The sequence below is a fragment of the Nothobranchius furzeri genome, chromosome 17, assembly GCF_043380555.1.
Source record: "Nothobranchius furzeri strain GRZ-AD chromosome 17, NfurGRZ-RIMD1, whole genome shotgun sequence".
NCBI classification, from domain to species: Eukaryota; Metazoa; Chordata; class Actinopteri; order Cyprinodontiformes; family Nothobranchiidae; genus Nothobranchius; species Nothobranchius furzeri.
Window position 1 is genome coordinate 36,736,224 of NC_091757.1, and position 18,763 is coordinate 36,754,986.

Genomic DNA, 18,763 nt, shown 5'->3' on the forward strand with positions numbered 1-18,763 from the left:
AGATATTGGTACAAGATACAGGCCAGAAAGTACAAGGCTAAAAATGATAGAAAAAAAGAATTGTCTCTTTTTTTCCTGGAAAAAAATAATTCACCAAGACCCTCCCCAACTTCAGTTCCCTGTGGTAGTCTTTATTTTACAGTCGATCCCCTGAATATTAGCTTAGTTGTTTCCCTTTATTCTGTTTTCGACAACGTCATTGCTCTGTAGTCCAACAATCCTGAGGGCACGTAAGGTTGGTCTGAAATTTTCCAAATGTCTCTGGAACATCAACCATCTTACTGCAAATTCCCCAGCCCCCCTTCCCATCCCATCCCATGGGCTGACCGTTCAGGCTTTAGACATGTTGTCTCCAACTGCTGCTCAGGCCCCAGCGGTGGACCAATCAGCAACAGGAAAGCCCTTCCGAGCTCCTTTTCTTTGTGTGTGTGTGTGTGTGTGTGTGTGTGTGTGTGTGTGTGTGTGTGTGTGTGTGTGTGTGTGTGTGTGTGTGTGTGTCTGTGTGTGTGTGTGTGTGTGTGTGTGAAACTCCCATATTGTCATTAAGCCACTAGGGGGCAGAGTTGGACATAGAGTCCACAGAATTTACACTGGAAGACTGCACACGGCTGTTGGAAATAGACACCTCTGGGTGCTGCAGCAAATGAAGGGAGACAGACAGAAAAGACCTGTGTTGGTTAATTTGAACGAACGCGCCTGAATTTAGCGAGCACGGCTGTGTTGTTCACTCACATGCCTCCTGAAAATCCTGTCCAGCAGGCTACGTCTGGGTGGCTCCGGTGGCTGATTACAGTCTAAATCTGGAGGTCTTGTCCCTTGTGGCCCAAAGACGTTCAAGTCTCTGAAACACTCAGTTTCTATCATCTAGAGGGTAAAAGAACACATAAAAAAGAGAGGGAAAAAAAAGAGAAAGCCAAATTATCTGTCCATAAGGCTAATGATCAGTTTTTTAAAATCCTATGATGTTCACTCACCTCATTCTGCCATGGGATGGAAACACTGCCTGTAGCAAATTTGGAGTAGAAGTCATTGTCAGTTTGGTCCAAATTTACTCCCTTGACGGTGGAGAACTGCTCTATGTCCAAAACATCCTTACAGTACACTGCCCGAGGCTGAGAAAGAGCAACGGCCATGGAAAAAGAAAGAGGGTTGGGTGAAAAATTAGGTAAATGTTTCTAAAAAGACACTTTAGTCCTTTTGGTCTAATCGGGATTTTTAAAACATTAGTTTCAGCAGTTTAAAGTTTTGTGGTTGTGACAGCATTGATTTAAACTCGTAGAGCATCAACCACTCACATCAGGCACAAAGGGAGGCTCCACTATTCCAGCCTCCATCCTCTTGAAGTTGATGTTTTTAAAGAACGAATGGGCCTTGACGCCCACTGCTCTGTCCACATTGCACCCCAGCCTCTGCTTAGGGTCTTTGGTGAGCAGCTGACCGAGCAGAAGCAGAGATGAATCATTTGGTTATTCATCACTCAAACTGCTCTGTCTTTACAAACAGTTTGCTGCTGAGCCTCACCATTCTACAGATTGCCTTAGCGTCCTCTGTAAACTTGTCGTTGTACTCCTCCTCTTCCTCCTGTACCCTCCTCTCCACCTCCTCACGCTTCACTCTTTCCTTGCGGGCACGGAAGGGCAATCTTCCGGCAGTCATCTCGTAAACGAGGCAGCCCAGTCCCCACCAGTCAGGACTCATAGCATACTTCTCATTATTGATTACCTCTGGCGCTGAAGACAAAGGACAACAGAACATTTTGGTTTCAGAACATACAAACAAATATTTGGACATGGTGACTTGTATTTCTTACCCATGTAGCCTACCGTCCCCACCCTGCCCCTAATGTTCTCTCCATCAGGCACTTTGATGGCCAGCCCCAGGTCAGAAATACGAATGTGTCCTGCAGCGAAATAAAAGCTCATCAGCTGATTGTGTGCACATTTCAAGTTTTGTCTGTGCAAGCCTCTCTGTGTTTTTGCACAAATGTTTCTAAAATGTTAGGCCAAGGTATCTGTTTTGAAACTTACCATTGTCATCTAAAAGGATGTTCTCTGGTTTTAAATCTCTACAAAAGTCAAAAACCAGCTTCATCAGTTCACACACAAACTGGAAAAGCAGCGGAAACAGACGTTAAAATGCTTGTGAGAATTCTACCTATAGACGATCGATTCCCTGTGCAAATGCTCAAGTCCACAGCAGATCTGAGCAGCGTAGAACTGGACCCTGTCCTTCTCAAAGCCTGGCGTTCCCATGTTGTAGATGTGAAACTTCAGGTCTCCGCCATTCATGATGGTCAGCACCAAACACAGAGCGTCTTTGGTCTCGTACGCATATGCTAAACTCACCTGCAGGAGTGGGAGAGCATGCTCCGTGGGATAAGCATGCTTTAAAAGACTCAAAACAGGGAATAGTCTAATTTGGATTTACTCACAACAAATCTACTGTTGACTTTCTCCAAAATCTGTTTCTCATTGAGAGCCATGGACTCTCCTTTTCTCTTCTTGATTCTCTTTTTCTCCAGTTTCTTGCAGGCGTACATCTTCCCTGTTGCTCTCACCTGGCATGCGCACACCTGCAAAAATAACAACAATCAAAAAAACAAACAATGTAACTAAAACACAACGATTTAGAACAGTGTCACAGCAGCATCTCTTACCTCTCCGAACCCCCCCTTCCCCAGCACTCGATATTGTCTGAATGTGTCTTTAGTGATTGGTTGCCTGACAGAACACAGACACAGTGAAATCCATTAATAGATGCTTATGTCATATTGATTAAGACAGAAATATCATCTGCAGAACTCAATATTATCCCGAGTCTGTTTCCTGTGCAGAGGGTTGGGCCTCTTGTGTGCAATTTCACTTTCCAGACACGGATACGATCAAGCTGCACTGAAAGCCTGCTGCTTTCTTCACACTGACTCTGATATGTGTTCTGCATTAAGGATACAGAGCAAGTCATTTTTAAGCTCAATTTGTTCTGTTTTGAAAGCTTAAAGTAAGTGATGTTGTAACAAGTGAAAATGGCTAAGTGAGTGAGGTTTAAGGGTACAGGTTGTTCTCACTGGTGTGTAGAGCATTGATTATTCTAAACTTTAAAAAATACATAACATGAACATCAATAAACTCAATCTTAAAGGTGTAAGAATGACATCCTGTGGTCAAATTTGGGAACTGCAGTCCAAGTATCAAAACCAACAAGTCTGATCTGTGCAACCAGTTACGGATCAGCGCCAGAAGATTCTAGATGACAATTAAAGACGTGTAAGTTGATAAGCAGATAAATAGCACTGTGATATTGAGTTTTTGGTAAGTGGTGCAGCCTTCTTTACCCGATATTAGATAAAAACAAAGCCATGGACAGCTCCTTTTGCTGCCTACTGTCCTCAACGCTGCTGTTTTTTGTTAGCCAATGTCAAAAAATAAATTGGGAGCACTGCAGTAATTGCCAGCAAAGTGGTCTCAGACATGAAAGGCTCTGGAACCAGGAAGTATGGAGGAGGGACAGACAGTAAACAAAGACTACATCCCTCTTTGGCCTTTTTAAAAGAAATAACAAACAAACTGGCAACCCCTCCCCAGCCGGCTGAGAAGGAAATGTGTTTCAGTGTAACCTTCCATGCAACATGGTTGAAACACTAAACTGTTTTGTGATCGTTTAAATGTACTCACTGTACCTTAAAATGTGTATTTATTATAATAGTAACTGAAAAAGTAAACAATTTCCTTTAATTTGCCAGTTCACGATGTTAAAATCCTCCTCTGTCTAAACTGAGGACCTAGCTACGATTCAATAATAAAATGAAATAATTTAAAGCAACCTCTTTCCCTAAATGGATTTGGCTTTACATATTTCCTCAACCATTAAGAGGTGGTTCTCTGGTTAATTCTTTGATTATGGAATATTTGTAATTGAATAATTATGCGTTTGCTAGCCCTCAGCATTTTAGTCCCTAAAGCCATAAAATGGATTCAGACAAACGAAAACAAACAAACCTTTCCAGCATCTTCCACTGCAGGAAGCGGTCAAAGTACATGCTGTTTTGATAGTCTGCAAACGGAGCTCCACTCAGGTACTCATGGGCAGCCCTGGTCAAAGCAGGAACAACAAAAATATATATATTCAGCTGAAAATCAGTTTTAAAGAAAATTGGTGCTCGGAAGTAAAAATACAAAAACAAGTTTGAGGAGAAAAGCAGAAGGAATGACGACTCACTTGCGACATTCGCTGAAGATCTCCTTACAAGGACTGAGCTCAAGGTTCTCCCTGCATCGCTCTGCAAAAACCTCTGCTATGTCTACCCGCTGAGGCGACTACATCAGCACATGTAAACACACACAGTCACAAGTGTTTAGCACACACACACAACATTATCACTTCTAATGTATGCACTGCTTTAAGTGCATCAAATCAAAACACTCCTGAGAGAATTTTAAGCTTTAACCCAAAATAGTTTGCTAAGAACGTATCTTTTTAATATCAAATGTGTCATTTTAGTCCCAATAAACATTTCCTAATTTCACTTTTATTGAAGAATGCTAGAAAGAAAGAACGTTTAGAGATAAAGAAACATACTTGCTTTGAGAGAAATGTCTTGATGATCTGCTCTCCTCGACTTTTCCTTTTTTCATCAGGTGTCACCTCATAGTCTTCCTAAAGATCAGCATAAATAAGTCATAAGCAATTACAAAATGAGCATAATCTGTTTTACACTTGTCATCAATTTATTCTCTACTCGTAGGGCAGCTGATCCGGGTACATTGTCACTTTCTTGGAAGGCACAATTCATAATTATGACTCGTTTAATCATTTACTAGTTCTGTCACAGCCGGTTTAAAACATTAATAGTCCTTTCTGTCATTTTCTTAGTCAGTTCATTTGTCCAGAGCAGGGTCTGCAACCTTTACAATCCAAGCAACCATTTCACCGGTCCTCCTAAATAAAACGTGTTTAGAGCTGCAGCTGTTGCAAGACCCTTTAAAAAGAGACAATATATCAACATATGAAGATTAGGGTCACTGAAAAAAAGTTCTTGTTTTCTCAGATTTCAGGAAGAAAAGCCAGAACTATGACATTAAAGTCAAATCCTTTTTTTCTCAATCTTCCATAAATAAATCTAAAGATGAGGATCAGCACTTCCAAGTTTGAGACCATGGCTCTCGACCGGAAAAGAGCGGCTTACCAACTCCGGGTCGAGAGAGAGGTCCTGACTGAGGTGGAGAAGTTGAAGTATCTCAGGGTCTTGTTCCCGAGTGAGGGAAGGAGGGAGCAGGAGATCGACAGGCGGATTGGGGCAGTGTCTGCAGTTATGCCGATGATGAACTGGTCTGTTGTGGTGAAGAAGGAGCTGAGCCGGAAAGCAAGGCTCTCGATTCACCAGTCCATCTACCGCCCAGTCCTCACCTATGGTCATGAGCTTTGGGTAATGACCAAAAGAACAATATCGCGGATACAAGCGGCCGATATGAGTTTTCTCCACGGGGTGGCTGGCTCACCCTCAGGGATAGGGTGAGGAGCTTGGACATTCGGGAGAGACTCGGAGCAGAGCCGCTGCTCCTCCATATCAAGAGAAGTCAGTTTAGGTGGTTTGGGCATCTTGTTAGGATGCCTCCTGGACGCCTCCCCAGTGAAGTGTTTCAGGCAAGTCCTGCTGGCAGAATGCCCTCTGGTCAACCCAGGACACGTTGGAGAAAGTATATCTCCGAACTGGCCCAGGAACGCCTTGGGGTCCTGCCGGAGGAGCTGGTGGAGGTGGCCGGGGAGAGGATGGTCTGGAAATTCCTAGTTGGGATGCTGCCCCAACAACCCAGACCCGGATAGGCGGAAAAAGATATGAGATGAGAAGGTAAGATTTTTGTCATCTTTTAAAAAACACAATTTTTACTATTCAGTTTTAAATATCTGGGGGGAAAAATTAAGAATATGGATGTTTTTTCAATGGGATGTTGATAGTTGTAGAAATTGTTGGAAAAAACCCTATAAATAGATATAAAAATGACTGACACTTTTTGTGTCTTTCTGAGATAAAAATTCAATGCAATTATTTCATGATAAAACTGAAAAGCTGTTTAAACCTGTTTTTATAAACTTATATTTATATTTAAGAACATACGCTGGTTTCTTATCATTTTTATCCAAAGTAATTAAGAGCCATTGTTGCTCCAGAGCGGCAGGCTGCAGACCCCGTTAGTGAAACGTCTCATAAACCACATAATGTATTTTACAACACACACACACACACACACACACACACACACACACACACACACACACACACACACACACACACACACACCCACCCACCCACCCACCCACCCACCCACCCACACACACACACACACACACACACACACACACACACACACACACACACACACACACACACACACACACACACACACACACACACACACACACCCCTGTCACTCTGCATCTCGGTGTTGCTGTCACTCTCACATTAACATGTGCTGCTGGCTGCTGGCTGTTGAGCATATGTGGCTGCTGACATAAATGGGTTGAACTGTTACACACATTCTGCAAAGGCATCAACATGAAAAGCCCTCTGACGTGTTTTGTGGCCTTCTCGAGGGGAGGGGGTGAGGGGCGCCTGTGCAGATGGGTTGTGGGTATTTTTCCAGCATGGTGCTGCGTTGCCTGACAACCGCACAGTAAACACGGTGGGATTCCTTGAGATCCTGGAGGGTCACAGTGTGTCACACCAGCGTCACCACAATAAAACACACACACACACACACACACACACACACACACACACACACACATGCATGCAGACATAAGCCTGGAGCTTAGATTAAAAATGGCTTTATAGAGTCACTGACTCTTCAATAACAAAAACAGCAACAAATATATTTAGTGTACAAATTACATTTCAGAAGGTGGAGAACGTGTGACTGATATCAAGTGTTAACCAACTGAGCATTTGTGTTCAGAGGCTCCAGTGACATCAAACACACGTACACAAAATGTTCTCACAAACACAGCATCACGCGCTCACATAGAGTAAACGAGCTGTCTGAATCCCACCCTCAGCTGGTGGGGGGTCAGCCAAAGGGGAAAGAAGACTCGCCTTTGACCTTTTGAAAGCAAAAGGGCTTCAACACAAATTGTACACCTACACCCTATTGTGACGTAGGATTCCTCTTGGTGCAGTTCTTCCTCAGGTCCACACATATTAAATCAAACATGACCTCCTGCTTTCTTGTACACACCTGCCAGGATTTTGTATTATTTTTATTTTTTGCTAAATAGCTTACACATTTTCCCAAAGCCACAATGTCTAGATTATATAATCTGTCGAACAAACCTCACAACATCACAGGGTTCACAGAGTGTTATCCAATCACTCGAAAAACAAGCATCTGCTCAGCTGTAATCACACTCAGACCTGTTGTGTATAATGCTCAGCAGCGAGCTCGTCACATGGACGGACTGAAGAATTAGCTTCGTCTAAGTGGTTTCCTTCTCACAGAGGTGAACGGAGGAAAGTCTGTTGGGATTGGGAAACGATAATGCTGCCCTTTCTGTCCTGTCACATGTCCACAAAGATATTCCGGGCATTGACAGATAAAGACTTAAATGTGTCATGTGGGAGGTATTTAAGTCTAGACACACAAACTGCTATAGATTACAGTGTAATTGGAGCGAGAAGCAGCTGTTTGGGTGTGTGTTTAGACATAGACATCCCCTAACCCTAACCAGTACAAAACAAACAAATCTCAGGGCACCATGCAACAAAGCAATCAAGTCCAAGACAAGTTCAATGTCAAATAAATCCAAATAATTCCAACACAATTCATCTCAAATGAAGGACATCACAACTTAAAAATGCAGATTTGGAAAGAATGATGTAAATGGTAAATGGCTTGCATTTGTGTAGCACCTTGGGTTCTACAACCCCCCAAGGCCCTTCACAACACAATCAGTCATCCACCCATTCACACTCTATGAGGATGAGCCACAATAATCACAGCTGCCCTGGGGCGCACTGAAAGAGGCGAGGTCTGCCATACACAGGTGCCACCAGTCCTTCCGACCACCACCAGCAGGCAAGGCAGGTTAAGTGTCTTGCCCAAGGACACAACAGCAGCATTCACTGGTCAGAGCTGGGATCAAACCTGCAACCTTCCAATTACTGGACAACAAGCTCTACCTCCTGAGCTACTGCTGTCTCTACCATTTACTAATGATGTGAAATTGACAGCATGGACGGACGACAAACCAACACTGACACAAAACAGTGAACCAACACCACACTGAGACGCAGACAGGGTTAAATACACTGGGGCAGGATGAGTGGGAGATGAGCTGCAGGTGCGTGAGGAGAGAAACCTAGTGAAATCAATTAACTAATCAGGGACAGGAAAGTGAGCTGAGGAGGGGAAAATAACATGACCCAAGAATAAAAACAAAACCTAAAGACAAGAAGAGCAAGATAAATAACTAATGATCTAAGGAGGGATGAGAACTAAAAAAAACGGTGGGGAAAGAAACACACTAAAAGAGACTAATTAAATGAAAAGCTGAACCTATAGAAAAACTACAGAGGGGTGACTAAGGGACACCAACAGGAGCACAGGACCTGGGGGGGCGGATACCGAGGGGGGGGGGGGGGGACCTGGAGGGGCTGCAGACAAGGGGACACATGAGAAACACAAGGAGACACATAAGGGGATCCTAGAGGGGGTTGGACAACACAAGGAGACACATAAGGGGATCCTAGAGGGGGTTGGACAACACAAGGAGACACATGAGGGAGACGCAGACCATGACACAAAGACATTTTTGAGATTAGTTTTTTTAAGACAATGGTGATACTCTTTGTTACTGACCCTCATATGTGCAATCTCAACTAACCACTAATTCTACAAATGTTTTTCAAGGAGTGTTTTCAATTACTCATTTTAATTAAAACTCAGGCGATCTGAACTACACCTTTAAAAGTAGAAACAGTTGACAACACTGTCTAAAGTCCATACAAATTCCACGAAGCAGCATGACATCACAGATTTATGATCATTTATCATCTTAGTTTAATGTGTCTCCCTGCATTTTTCCAAGAATCCATATAATGCTGCAATATAAACTCATTTAGAGTATTAATAATTCATTTAAATGGAGGGAGCTATGAATGCTACATGCTTCTTCTAAAAGCAGGCTAATTCAAGTTGTGTGTGTGTGTGTGTGCGTGTGTGTGCGTGTGTGTGTGTGTGTGTGTGTGTGTGTGCGCGCGCGCGCGTGCGTACCATTGCGTCCAGTAGTTGGATGCATCGTTGCAAGTTGGGTTTGATCTCACAGTACTGACGAAAAAGAAGCCGTCCAATAGGCTGTTTCTCACAGATGCTGGCATAATCCCTCTCTGTGGGGGCGAAAATCAAATCCTTTAACCCGCAGCATTCAGACACACCAGACAAATGCAGCCTCTTCAGGTGGAGCTCACAAATACGTACCGATAGTTTTTCCCAGTTCAACACATTGGCTTATATGGGGAAACCGGAGGATCTCCTTCCATTTTTTGCTCCTTCCTTTCCGCTTTCCACCCCCACCTGTGGTGACAGGGACAAATGAGATTCAAAAATATCAAAATGACAGGAATTCATGAATTTGTCAACATGTGTTTGTTTTGTTTCAGCGTGAAGAACAGAAAAGCTAAGAGACTAAAAGAGGGAGAAAGAGGAGAGGTGGGGGTTGCGAGTGGGCTTTCCCCCGAATGAAATCATAGTCTCAGCGAGTATATACAATTCATAGATTACGTCTCACTTCCTCAATTTCTCTGTTCTACACTCATTTTCCTCCACAGTCAGTAGCTTTTCCGAAAGTGGAACAGGGGTTAAATGTTTGTGCTCAGACAGCAGTCCTCACCACGCCAGCTCCCATAAGAACTTTGCCGGAACAGATTCCATTCAACATCACATTTTTTTGTGTGGCATCTGATTAGTCCTTGCTGCTTTTCTTTACCTGAATCCACATTCCTCATCTAAGCTAAATTTCCCTGCCGTGGAATCAGACGTGAACTTATTTTACAGTTTTCCATCGTGCTGGAGCTGCGTCTTTGAGCTGCACCCAGTCTGTCTGCTCATCCTTAAGAGCGTGAAAACAGGAAAAGAAATGACAAGAAGACATCTTTAAGCAATAAGTCAGGAATTCAAGAAGCACTACGTCATGCTGGAGCAGCAGAGTGAAAGCTTTAGCAGTTTTCCCATCAGTCCCACTGCATTACAGCCTCCCTTCCTCTCCTGCTGTTCAAAATGCATCTGTTCCTCCCAGTTACACCAGTACATTACATGCTTCAGTTTGGATCATGTAAATTGGGAGGCATAAGCGCCTGTATCAGCATGGAGCAGGGTTCCACGCCTTTAAACGAAAGTGTCCCTATTGCCCTTCGGATTTCATGTCACCATTTTGAACTTAACACTGTGTTTGCATGTTATTGGGAGTGTTTGGGTTTATTTTCATACGCTTTTGCATATAAATATTTCTGGGAAAAAAGGCTTAAAATAATGGAACTATTATAAAAGCAGCATCTGACCAAACAAAGCTTTGTAAATGACTCTTAACAGATAGTGTTGAGGATCAGCTCACAAACAGCCGAGGTTCCTGACCTGAAGGTTGAATAAAAAAAGCTCGCTGGATTCATTCACAGGCTTGTGAAAATAAAGGTTAGTTGGATAAAAGAACAGGAAATCAAAGAACATCAGAGAGAAACACAAAATGTTGAGACTTTTAAGAAATGTTTTAAATAATTAATGGATCACTGAAGGAATGCATGTTGCTTCCTGCCTTTAAAGCAACAATTTTACACTAAAATCATCCCATGCTTGGAAATAATGGAATTATAGTTATTTTGGTTCAATCTAGAAAATAAAATTAAGTGTGAAACTCCAGCAATATCACAAGATCTCATGCACTGGGAGTCTGACTGTGTGTGATCTTCAGCTATCAAACTGTGGTTCATTATCTGTAAATTATAGCCATGTTAGTGTTAGCTAAGCTTGATTAGCTGCAATCTTTAACTGCTCTAACTCTCAAGGGGCCTGACGATAACTTTGTGAGAGTTTCACTCAAATCCACCATGAGCTGCTTTGCTTGGAGTTTGTGATGCAGATCCCAGGCCAACATGGAGAGAGTATGTATTAATAACTGCAGTCAAAATATCCCTGGAGACAATTATTAACTTTTATCATCTGCTCCTAATCAGCATTAATGTACTTTGTACAAAAACAGACTTCCTCATTTGAGTTCCAATGGTTCTATGATGAAAAGAGTTAATGAGTAAAGGTATGCAGCACAACAAAATGTCAGCGTACAGCTCTGTGTGGTAAACTATTTTAATCTATTTTAATAAAAACAAAGCGCACACACACAGCAGCACAGTGACTGGAGAAGGTCATTCCCCATGCAGGTCTTAGCTGAAAAATGAAGGCGCTCCAGCTTCTGGAAAGCATTTGCAGATAAAAGAGAGTTCCCGGGAAGGGTCAACACTCGGTTAAATAATTGTACCAAACACTGGAGCTCCACCCAGCTATTCAATCTGTACACAATGCTGAGACGACCACAAATAAATCAGGTCCTCTGTTTTTCTGTCCGTGTCCTGTTTTCTTTCCCTCTCGCTGATCCCTAAACCTGTTTATTTATCTTCTTCGGTTCCTCCTCATTCCTGTTCCTTAAGCATCATCTTCACTGGAAAAAAAACTCCACATCCCATTGACCAAGTTCTGGCAGCCTGTGACTGACCTATTTTTGATGCTTGAGGCCCACCAACCAGCTGTCTTTGTTTCTGGGTTGTTTACCATTTACAGCTCTATGCACATCCACAATGAGGTGGTTTACCTCCTTTTGGATCTTTGACCCCATAGGAGTGGGAAGTGATTGTGTGGTTACTAGTAGTGCTTCGCTGACAGCTGGGGTTATGGCACAAAAATGCAAACAGCAGCATCTCAGTCTGTGCTGCATCTTCTGTCAAGTTTTTGAATTTATGTCTCAATTAAGCATAATGTGGGAGACTACAACATCTCTGCTGTTGGCATACAGATTAGATACGCGGATATTTACCGTTTTTATGTATTGCCACCAGCCTTCCTCATCAGTCAATTTAAAAGCAGGCACATCCACTGGCAGCCTAGTGATGCTGCTAAATTTAAAATGCTTTAAAACTTTATCGTCAACTGGCATTTTCTTTTTATTTTCCTGTCTTATAAATTTATTTATCGGTCAGTTTACTGATTTGTTTGATTAAATTGGTTAAATGTTTTATACTAAGCAGTGCACAAAATTAAGATTCAACAGTTGGTTAAATTCAGAGTTCAAAAACTGATTTAGGTTCAGAAACTCCTGTTGATGTTAGTGACATTTAGAATTCAAATAAGGCAGAAATTATCTATATATCGGCTATTAAAATCAGTCGACCATGACCTTTACACATCGTTAATGGTATTGGCAATAGAAAAACCAATATTGGTTGATCTCTAAGTACAAAGTGCTGAAAAGAACTCCCATCTACTTCAATCTTCTTGCAAAGTCACAACTTGGCTACTCCAGTCATCAAAGGATTGTTGGCTAACAGTGTGCAGACAGCACTCAAGACAGTCCAGACTCCTTTCCACAAAGGTGGAATGACCATGTGCTACCAGAACAAAGGCATTCCTTGTTTTTAAGAAACGCTTGAAGACCTAGCTCAGACAGCATCTTCTAGACCCACAACAACCCAATCCTCCTGCACCCTCTTCATGCACTTTCTTCTGTGTCTGCACTCTTGCCAACTACATAACCCTATCTATTTTTTTCAGACAATTATGGTAACTATTGTTTATCTCCTCTTCTGATATATGAAACCTAAAGATTGTGGTTTTATGTACACAGTTTTGTTATATTTTGAGACCTCAAGTATATCTCTTTAGCCCTGAGTTTAGGGACGTCACTTGAAGCGATCTTGAATTCTCCAAAATGACTCACAGCCTGTGATAATATTAACTTGTTGCTGCTTCTCATAGTTCAGCTATATCAAATCTTTTTTCCAACAAACACTTACATGCAAAATCATATGAAAATAAACCCATACACTCTCTCTAACATGCAAATTGTATGCACATACACAAATTATTACCATCATTCTACACATTTATATATATATATATATATATATATATATATATATATATATGTATATATATATATATATATATATATATATATATATATATATATATATATATATATATATATATATATATATATACTTAACTGCCCGGCCCAAAAAAAGTTGCCACCTGTATTTAAATAAGCAGACAGGTAGGAGCCTCCTATTGGATAATTACTGCATTATCTTTCAGCTGGCAGCAAGTTATTTAACCCCTTAAATTTCCAGGTTTAAGGAATGCAATGGGGTTTTGTCCCATGGACGGGGGGCTGGAATGCTAAGGGGTTAACTCCAGTTAGTAAGCTGCTTCTCATTTCTTAAACAACCATGTAGAACGACACATCTGGTCGTGGAAAAGACGTTGGTCTGTGTGAGAAGGGTCAGATCACTGGCATGCATCAAGCAGAGAAAACATCTAAGGAGATTTCAGAAAAGACTAAAACTGGCTTAAGAACTGTCCAAATTATTAAAAACTGGTCTGATGAGTCCAGATGGGCCCTGTTCCAGGGTGATGGAAGCATCAGGGTAAGAAGAGAGGCAGATGAAGTGATGCACCCATCATGCTTAGTGTCTACTGTACAAGCTTGTGGGGGCAGTGTTATGATCTGGGGTTACTGCAGGTGGTCAGGTCTAGGTTCACCAACAGGATGTGCTCCAAGAATGAGGTCAGACTACCTGAATATACTGAATGACCAGGTTGTTCCACCTTCCCTGATGAAACACAGACATCTTCCAAGATGACAATGCCAGGATTCATTGGGCTCAAATAGTGAAAGAGTGGTTCAAGGAGCATGAGACATCATCTTCACACATAGATTGGTCCCCACAGAGTCCAGACCTTAAGCCTATTGATTGATCTTTGGGGTGTGCTGGAGAAGGCTTTGTGCAGCAGTCAGAATCTACCATCATCAATGCAAGATCAAGATCTTGGTGAAACATTAATGACATTGTAGAAGCTTATCGAAACAATGCCATGGCAAATGTGTACCATAGCCAAAGCTAAAGGTGGTCCAATGAAATAGAGTGTGTGACCTTTATTTGGTGGCGACTTTTGTTTGGACTGAACAGTATAATGTATAGTACACCTTAATCAGTTGAAAAGATTTCAAATACTTGGTACATGTTTCAGTGCTGCTGTGCATCTATCTGCCCAATGGGGAGAAGATATTTTGTCAGGAAATGAGAAATTAATCCGTGGTGGAAGTTTACAGAGGTAAGCTATATCAATGATAAAGGAGAGCACTGAGAGGTTTAGAATAACTGGTGTGAAGACATTTGAAAAAATAAAAATAAAAATAAAATAAAAAAATAAACTTCCACATTCATGACTGGTGCTGTCGTGTTCTGTGTCCCTTTGGTCCCCAGCTCCCTCCAGGTTTTCCTCATGTTCTCTTCTCCCCACTGTAGATTCATTCAGGTTTATTATTTCAGTTCCTTAGTCTCCTTTAGAGTGTGTGTTCCCTTCCCCAGTTAGGTCTGGTTTCCTCCCCTGCTCCGTTCTGCTCCTCCTCTCTGTTATTAGTTTCACCTGTACACCTGCTCCTCGTCTCCTATCACCCCAGCCCTGTGTATTTAACCCTGTCTGTGTCTCCAGTGTTTGTCGGTTCATTGCATCGACATAAATATACGGTTCATTGTCAGCGTTGTTACCCCCCCTCCCTCCCTCTCTCTCTCGTAAACTATAGGACAGGTGCCTGCAAATGTCCTCTCATCTTCATTGCTTTTGTCTTTTATCAGATGCATCACCCTCTCTTGTGGCCTGTCTCTTACACTCGGACTACGCTGTAGATTCGCTGCACACAGGAACTTGTCATTCTAATTTGTTCCATGCAGACCGTGTGGTCACCACCCTTTATTTATGTTTTTGCTCAGCAGCTCTGACATCATCATGGCATGTCAAGTGTGGCAAAAATAAGGTCAGAGAGAGAACAACATCCATCTGGCAAAACATCAGGGGGTTACTGGCATCCCAAACATCTGTGTGTGTGTGTGTGTGTGTGTGTGTGTGTGTGTGTGTGTGTGTGTGTGTGTGTGTGTGTGTGTGTGTGTGTGTGTGTGTGAGTGTGTGTGCGTGTGCGCGCAGTGTCTTTGCCGTGACCTCTCTTCAGTAATGTCCTCATGCTCAATTTAACCAAAGCATGCTGGTCCTGTGGGGTCAATCTATCCACACGTTTCAAAGCCACTCTGCTCTGCTGTGTGGTTATATTCATAACGTGTTGACACACAAAAGAATCTGAGCCGTTAACAAGGTTACTGATACACAACCAACCAACATCCACCTACACTTAAAGTACCACTCAAACGTAAAGTCAGATTTGCTATGGGCAACCGGTCTAAACCACATCCTGCAAGCCTGACTGAGAATACAACACACACGCTAACATCTGCAGCCATGCACGTGATGTGAAAGCACAAGCGCTGGCTGAAAGGGGTGCTATGAAAACTCTCTACACCTACACTGTGTATGAAGTGAGAAAGATTTGGGTAGACGCCTGTGCCTCTTCACACTCATTGCCCATCTGCTCTGACCCCCTCACTCACAAACCACCAATTCTTCTGATAAGCTAAGTCTTACTTATTCTCACATATCCTCCTTTGTCTAAGCTGTTAAATGTCGTCCTCGTGCCGTGGTTGAGTCACACTGTGGTGGTCAGAACACAGTGAAGCCAGCCTGCCTCTCATAACTGTTTCAGCCCTTGGAATGGGTTAACGAGGGAGCTGCAGGTGAAGGCATGGTGATCTGCGAACGCAAACGTTTGTTTTAAATACACAAGATGCAGGTTATCATTAAAAATCTACACAGACTGGCACTCAGCAGCATCTCCTTCCTATTTGTCAATGGTTCTGTACAGCTTAGCTTTATCACGAGAAGCATCTTGATGACAAAGCACAAGTGTTGCTAAAGGAGAAGAAAAATCACACATCTCTGGATTATGCATTTTGTACGATGTGCATCATTTCACAAGGGATGTTTATTTTTAAACATTCAAACACATAACTTCAGTAAAAGCCCAGTTATTTTTTAGCCACAGTACAAAAATCTGTAGCTGAAAAGTTTTGTAGCAAGTGTGTTTGTGTGTGTGTGTGTGTGTGTGTGTGTGCCAGAGGAAGCTAGAGGGAACATTGGCCAGACCTGAGCAGAAGGGGAAGACTATAGCAGGAAGACGCTCTTTGTTGACCTGTTCCAGCATGATGTCATGTAGAAACCTCCTCATTATTACCACCCTCAAAGAACCTCTCTGTCCACATACTCCTCATTATCTCCAAAATAACAACAGAATGATCTGCCTACAGCTTCTGCTAACATTCTCAAAGCAAACATCTGATGCTCACTCACCCTAGGAGACAACGGGAGACAACAGGCTATTCAACTGTCTACTGCAGGGGGTGTGAGTGTGTGTGTGTGTGTGTGTGTGTGTGTGTGTGTATGTGTGTGTGTGTGTGTGTGTGTGTGTGTGTGTGTGTGTGTGTGTGCGTGCGTGTGTGTGTGTGTGTGGGGGGGGGGGGGTCACATGTTAATTCACTCAGCAAGGGGGTCACCTGAAAATCAGCCACGGACAATGAAAGGAGATGTTATCAGCTGTACTGATGCTAGCATACAGCTGCATCCCAGTGCATGACAGCTGGAATTCAACAATGTTGCATTTAGAGTCAATGCAAACGTGTAAAATTGATCAGGATGCATTATTAGCATTCTGCTAATTCTGTAAAGTTTTTTGATAACACAACACAAACGTTCCTATTATCTTGCCTTTGTGTCCTTTACACACTGGTGCTAAAAATAGTGACCGGCTCAAGGGCAGCGGCCGCAGCAGCAGCAAGGGACGTGTTGAAGTGGTCAAATCCGTCATCAGCGTTAGTGAGTTTGTTGTTAGCGTAGCCATCTCTCCAAGATCGTGAGGGACAACTATATGCAGCGAATAAAACTTGTGAGTAGGGACAGAAATTTCATGAAAGCCTGCAGAAGGCAGGGCACGTTTCCTGTCAGGGAACAGTCAGGTGCCACAAGTTTCCTGCTCTATAAGTATACCAAATCTGGAATGTGAGGAGGGAAGGTGAAAGGGGTGTTGAATAGACTGAAATTATATAACCCAATGATCAAAGGACCACACACGGCGCATGGCCTGCTGAGTAATACACGCTGTTTGCTCATCCATAAAGATCCAGGAAGACAGAGCATAGTCCAGCGGCTAACCTTAATGGGTCGCTTCTTTATTCTAACAAGGTGTTATGGTGTTTGCTCACCTAGTCACCTTCATAAATGTTTTTAGCATTTTACAAATGTAATCTGGAGAGTCCCTTAAGGATGATCATCACTTTATCCAGAGTGAAGCGTTACACTTACATCACGAGGGAACAAATACTGTTAAAAGGGCTTTATAAGAGAGACACCATATCCCTCCCAGAAATAAGGCTGAAGTCATCACGTGTACTACTCAGGCAGTCTCCATTTTCAAGTGTGTTTCTATGTGAAGGCTAGAAATAATTACTATCTTATACAACTTCCTGAACAGCATCTGTTTGCAGAAATAGCTTTTGCACCCATTAGGAATGATAAACTAATAGCTAGTGTATTACAGCACTTTAAAAACAACTCCAATATCCAAAATTTCACAGGCATTCATTTGAGTTTACCAAATAAACCATAAAGATGTGATGAGTAAGAATTTTACAGTGACATAATCACAAATATGTCTAATGCCTCAATCATAGCCAGCTGGGGGGGTTGTCAGATTTTCTTCTTTCAAAATGGCCATCAGCACATGTCAAGGCACATCAGCTCTATTTCCACTGATGGAAAAATGAAGCATATCAAGAAATGAACACTGTTCCTACTGTGAAGCACAGAGGAGGCTCTGTTATGTTATGGGGTGTCTTGAGTCTGTGCAGGGTACAATGAAATCTCAAGACCATCAAAGGGTTCTGGAGAGAAATGTGCTGGCCAGTGTCAGAAAACTTGGTCTCGGTCACAAGTCATGGGTCTTGTAACAAGACAATGACCCAAAACACACAGCTAACGACACCCAAGAACGGCTAAGAGGAAATCATTGGACTATTCTAAAGTGGCCTTCAAAACTAGACAACTGGAGCAGTGTGCTCATGAGGAGTGGGCCAAAATACCTGCTGAGAAGTGCAGAAGTCTCAGTGACAGTTACAGGAATTGTTTGATTGCAGTGATTGCCTCAAAAAGTTGTTCAACAAAATATGGATTATGGGCACCTTCATTTTTGTCCAGGCCTGTTCCATGAGTTTATTTTTTTTAATAATTCAGCCAAAGCATGGTTAAAAAGCAATATCCGACTTTCAATGGTTAAATTTCACAGAATTTTTATTTATTATTATTTTCGTCAGATTCCAGTTATTTCTGTGACCATTCTGGGTTTTTCTTTCATTGACCAAAGAGTACCAACAATTTGTCCACATCAGCATCTACTTATCAACTTAGTGTGTGTGACTCGCCTTTGCTTTCTTCCTAAATCGTCTCGTAGATGCGTAACTGGTAACTGCTATCATAGTCACAAATGGGACGGAGAAGAGTCACTCGCTTGTTTTGAAACATGGATGGCAGTACCCAAATTTAATTACAGGAGAAATGTAAAATCCTGGAAA

At 42.3% G+C, this 18,763-nt stretch overlaps 1 protein-coding gene across 1 annotated transcript in view; it reads right to left on the bottom strand.

Annotated features, from left to right (window-relative positions):
* Positions 1-425: 425 nt before the first annotated feature.
* Positions 426-18,763, bottom strand: part of grk5l (G protein-coupled receptor kinase 5 like) — a 29,481-nt gene continuing 11,143 nt past the window's right edge. Inside the window, exons 2-16 of the mRNA XM_015972218.3 lie at positions 9,468-9,563; positions 9,264-9,376; positions 4,576-4,653; positions 4,216-4,313; positions 3,996-4,088; positions 2,657-2,720; positions 2,432-2,572; positions 2,155-2,345; positions 2,028-2,065; positions 1,811-1,900; positions 1,522-1,730; positions 1,296-1,433; positions 975-1,112; positions 733-864; positions 426-634 (exon numbers count right to left, since the gene is read on the bottom strand). Coding sequence (XP_015827704.1) covers positions 551-634; positions 733-864; positions 975-1,112; positions 1,296-1,433; positions 1,522-1,730; positions 1,811-1,900; positions 2,028-2,065; positions 2,155-2,345; positions 2,432-2,572; positions 2,657-2,720; positions 3,996-4,088; positions 4,216-4,313; positions 4,576-4,653; positions 9,264-9,376; positions 9,468-9,563 — 1,703 coding nt within the window. The 3' untranslated portion in view covers positions 426-550. The remainder of the gene's footprint in view (positions 635-732; positions 865-974; positions 1,113-1,295; positions 1,434-1,521; positions 1,731-1,810; positions 1,901-2,027; positions 2,066-2,154; positions 2,346-2,431; positions 2,573-2,656; positions 2,721-3,995; positions 4,089-4,215; positions 4,314-4,575; positions 4,654-9,263; positions 9,377-9,467; positions 9,564-18,763) is intronic.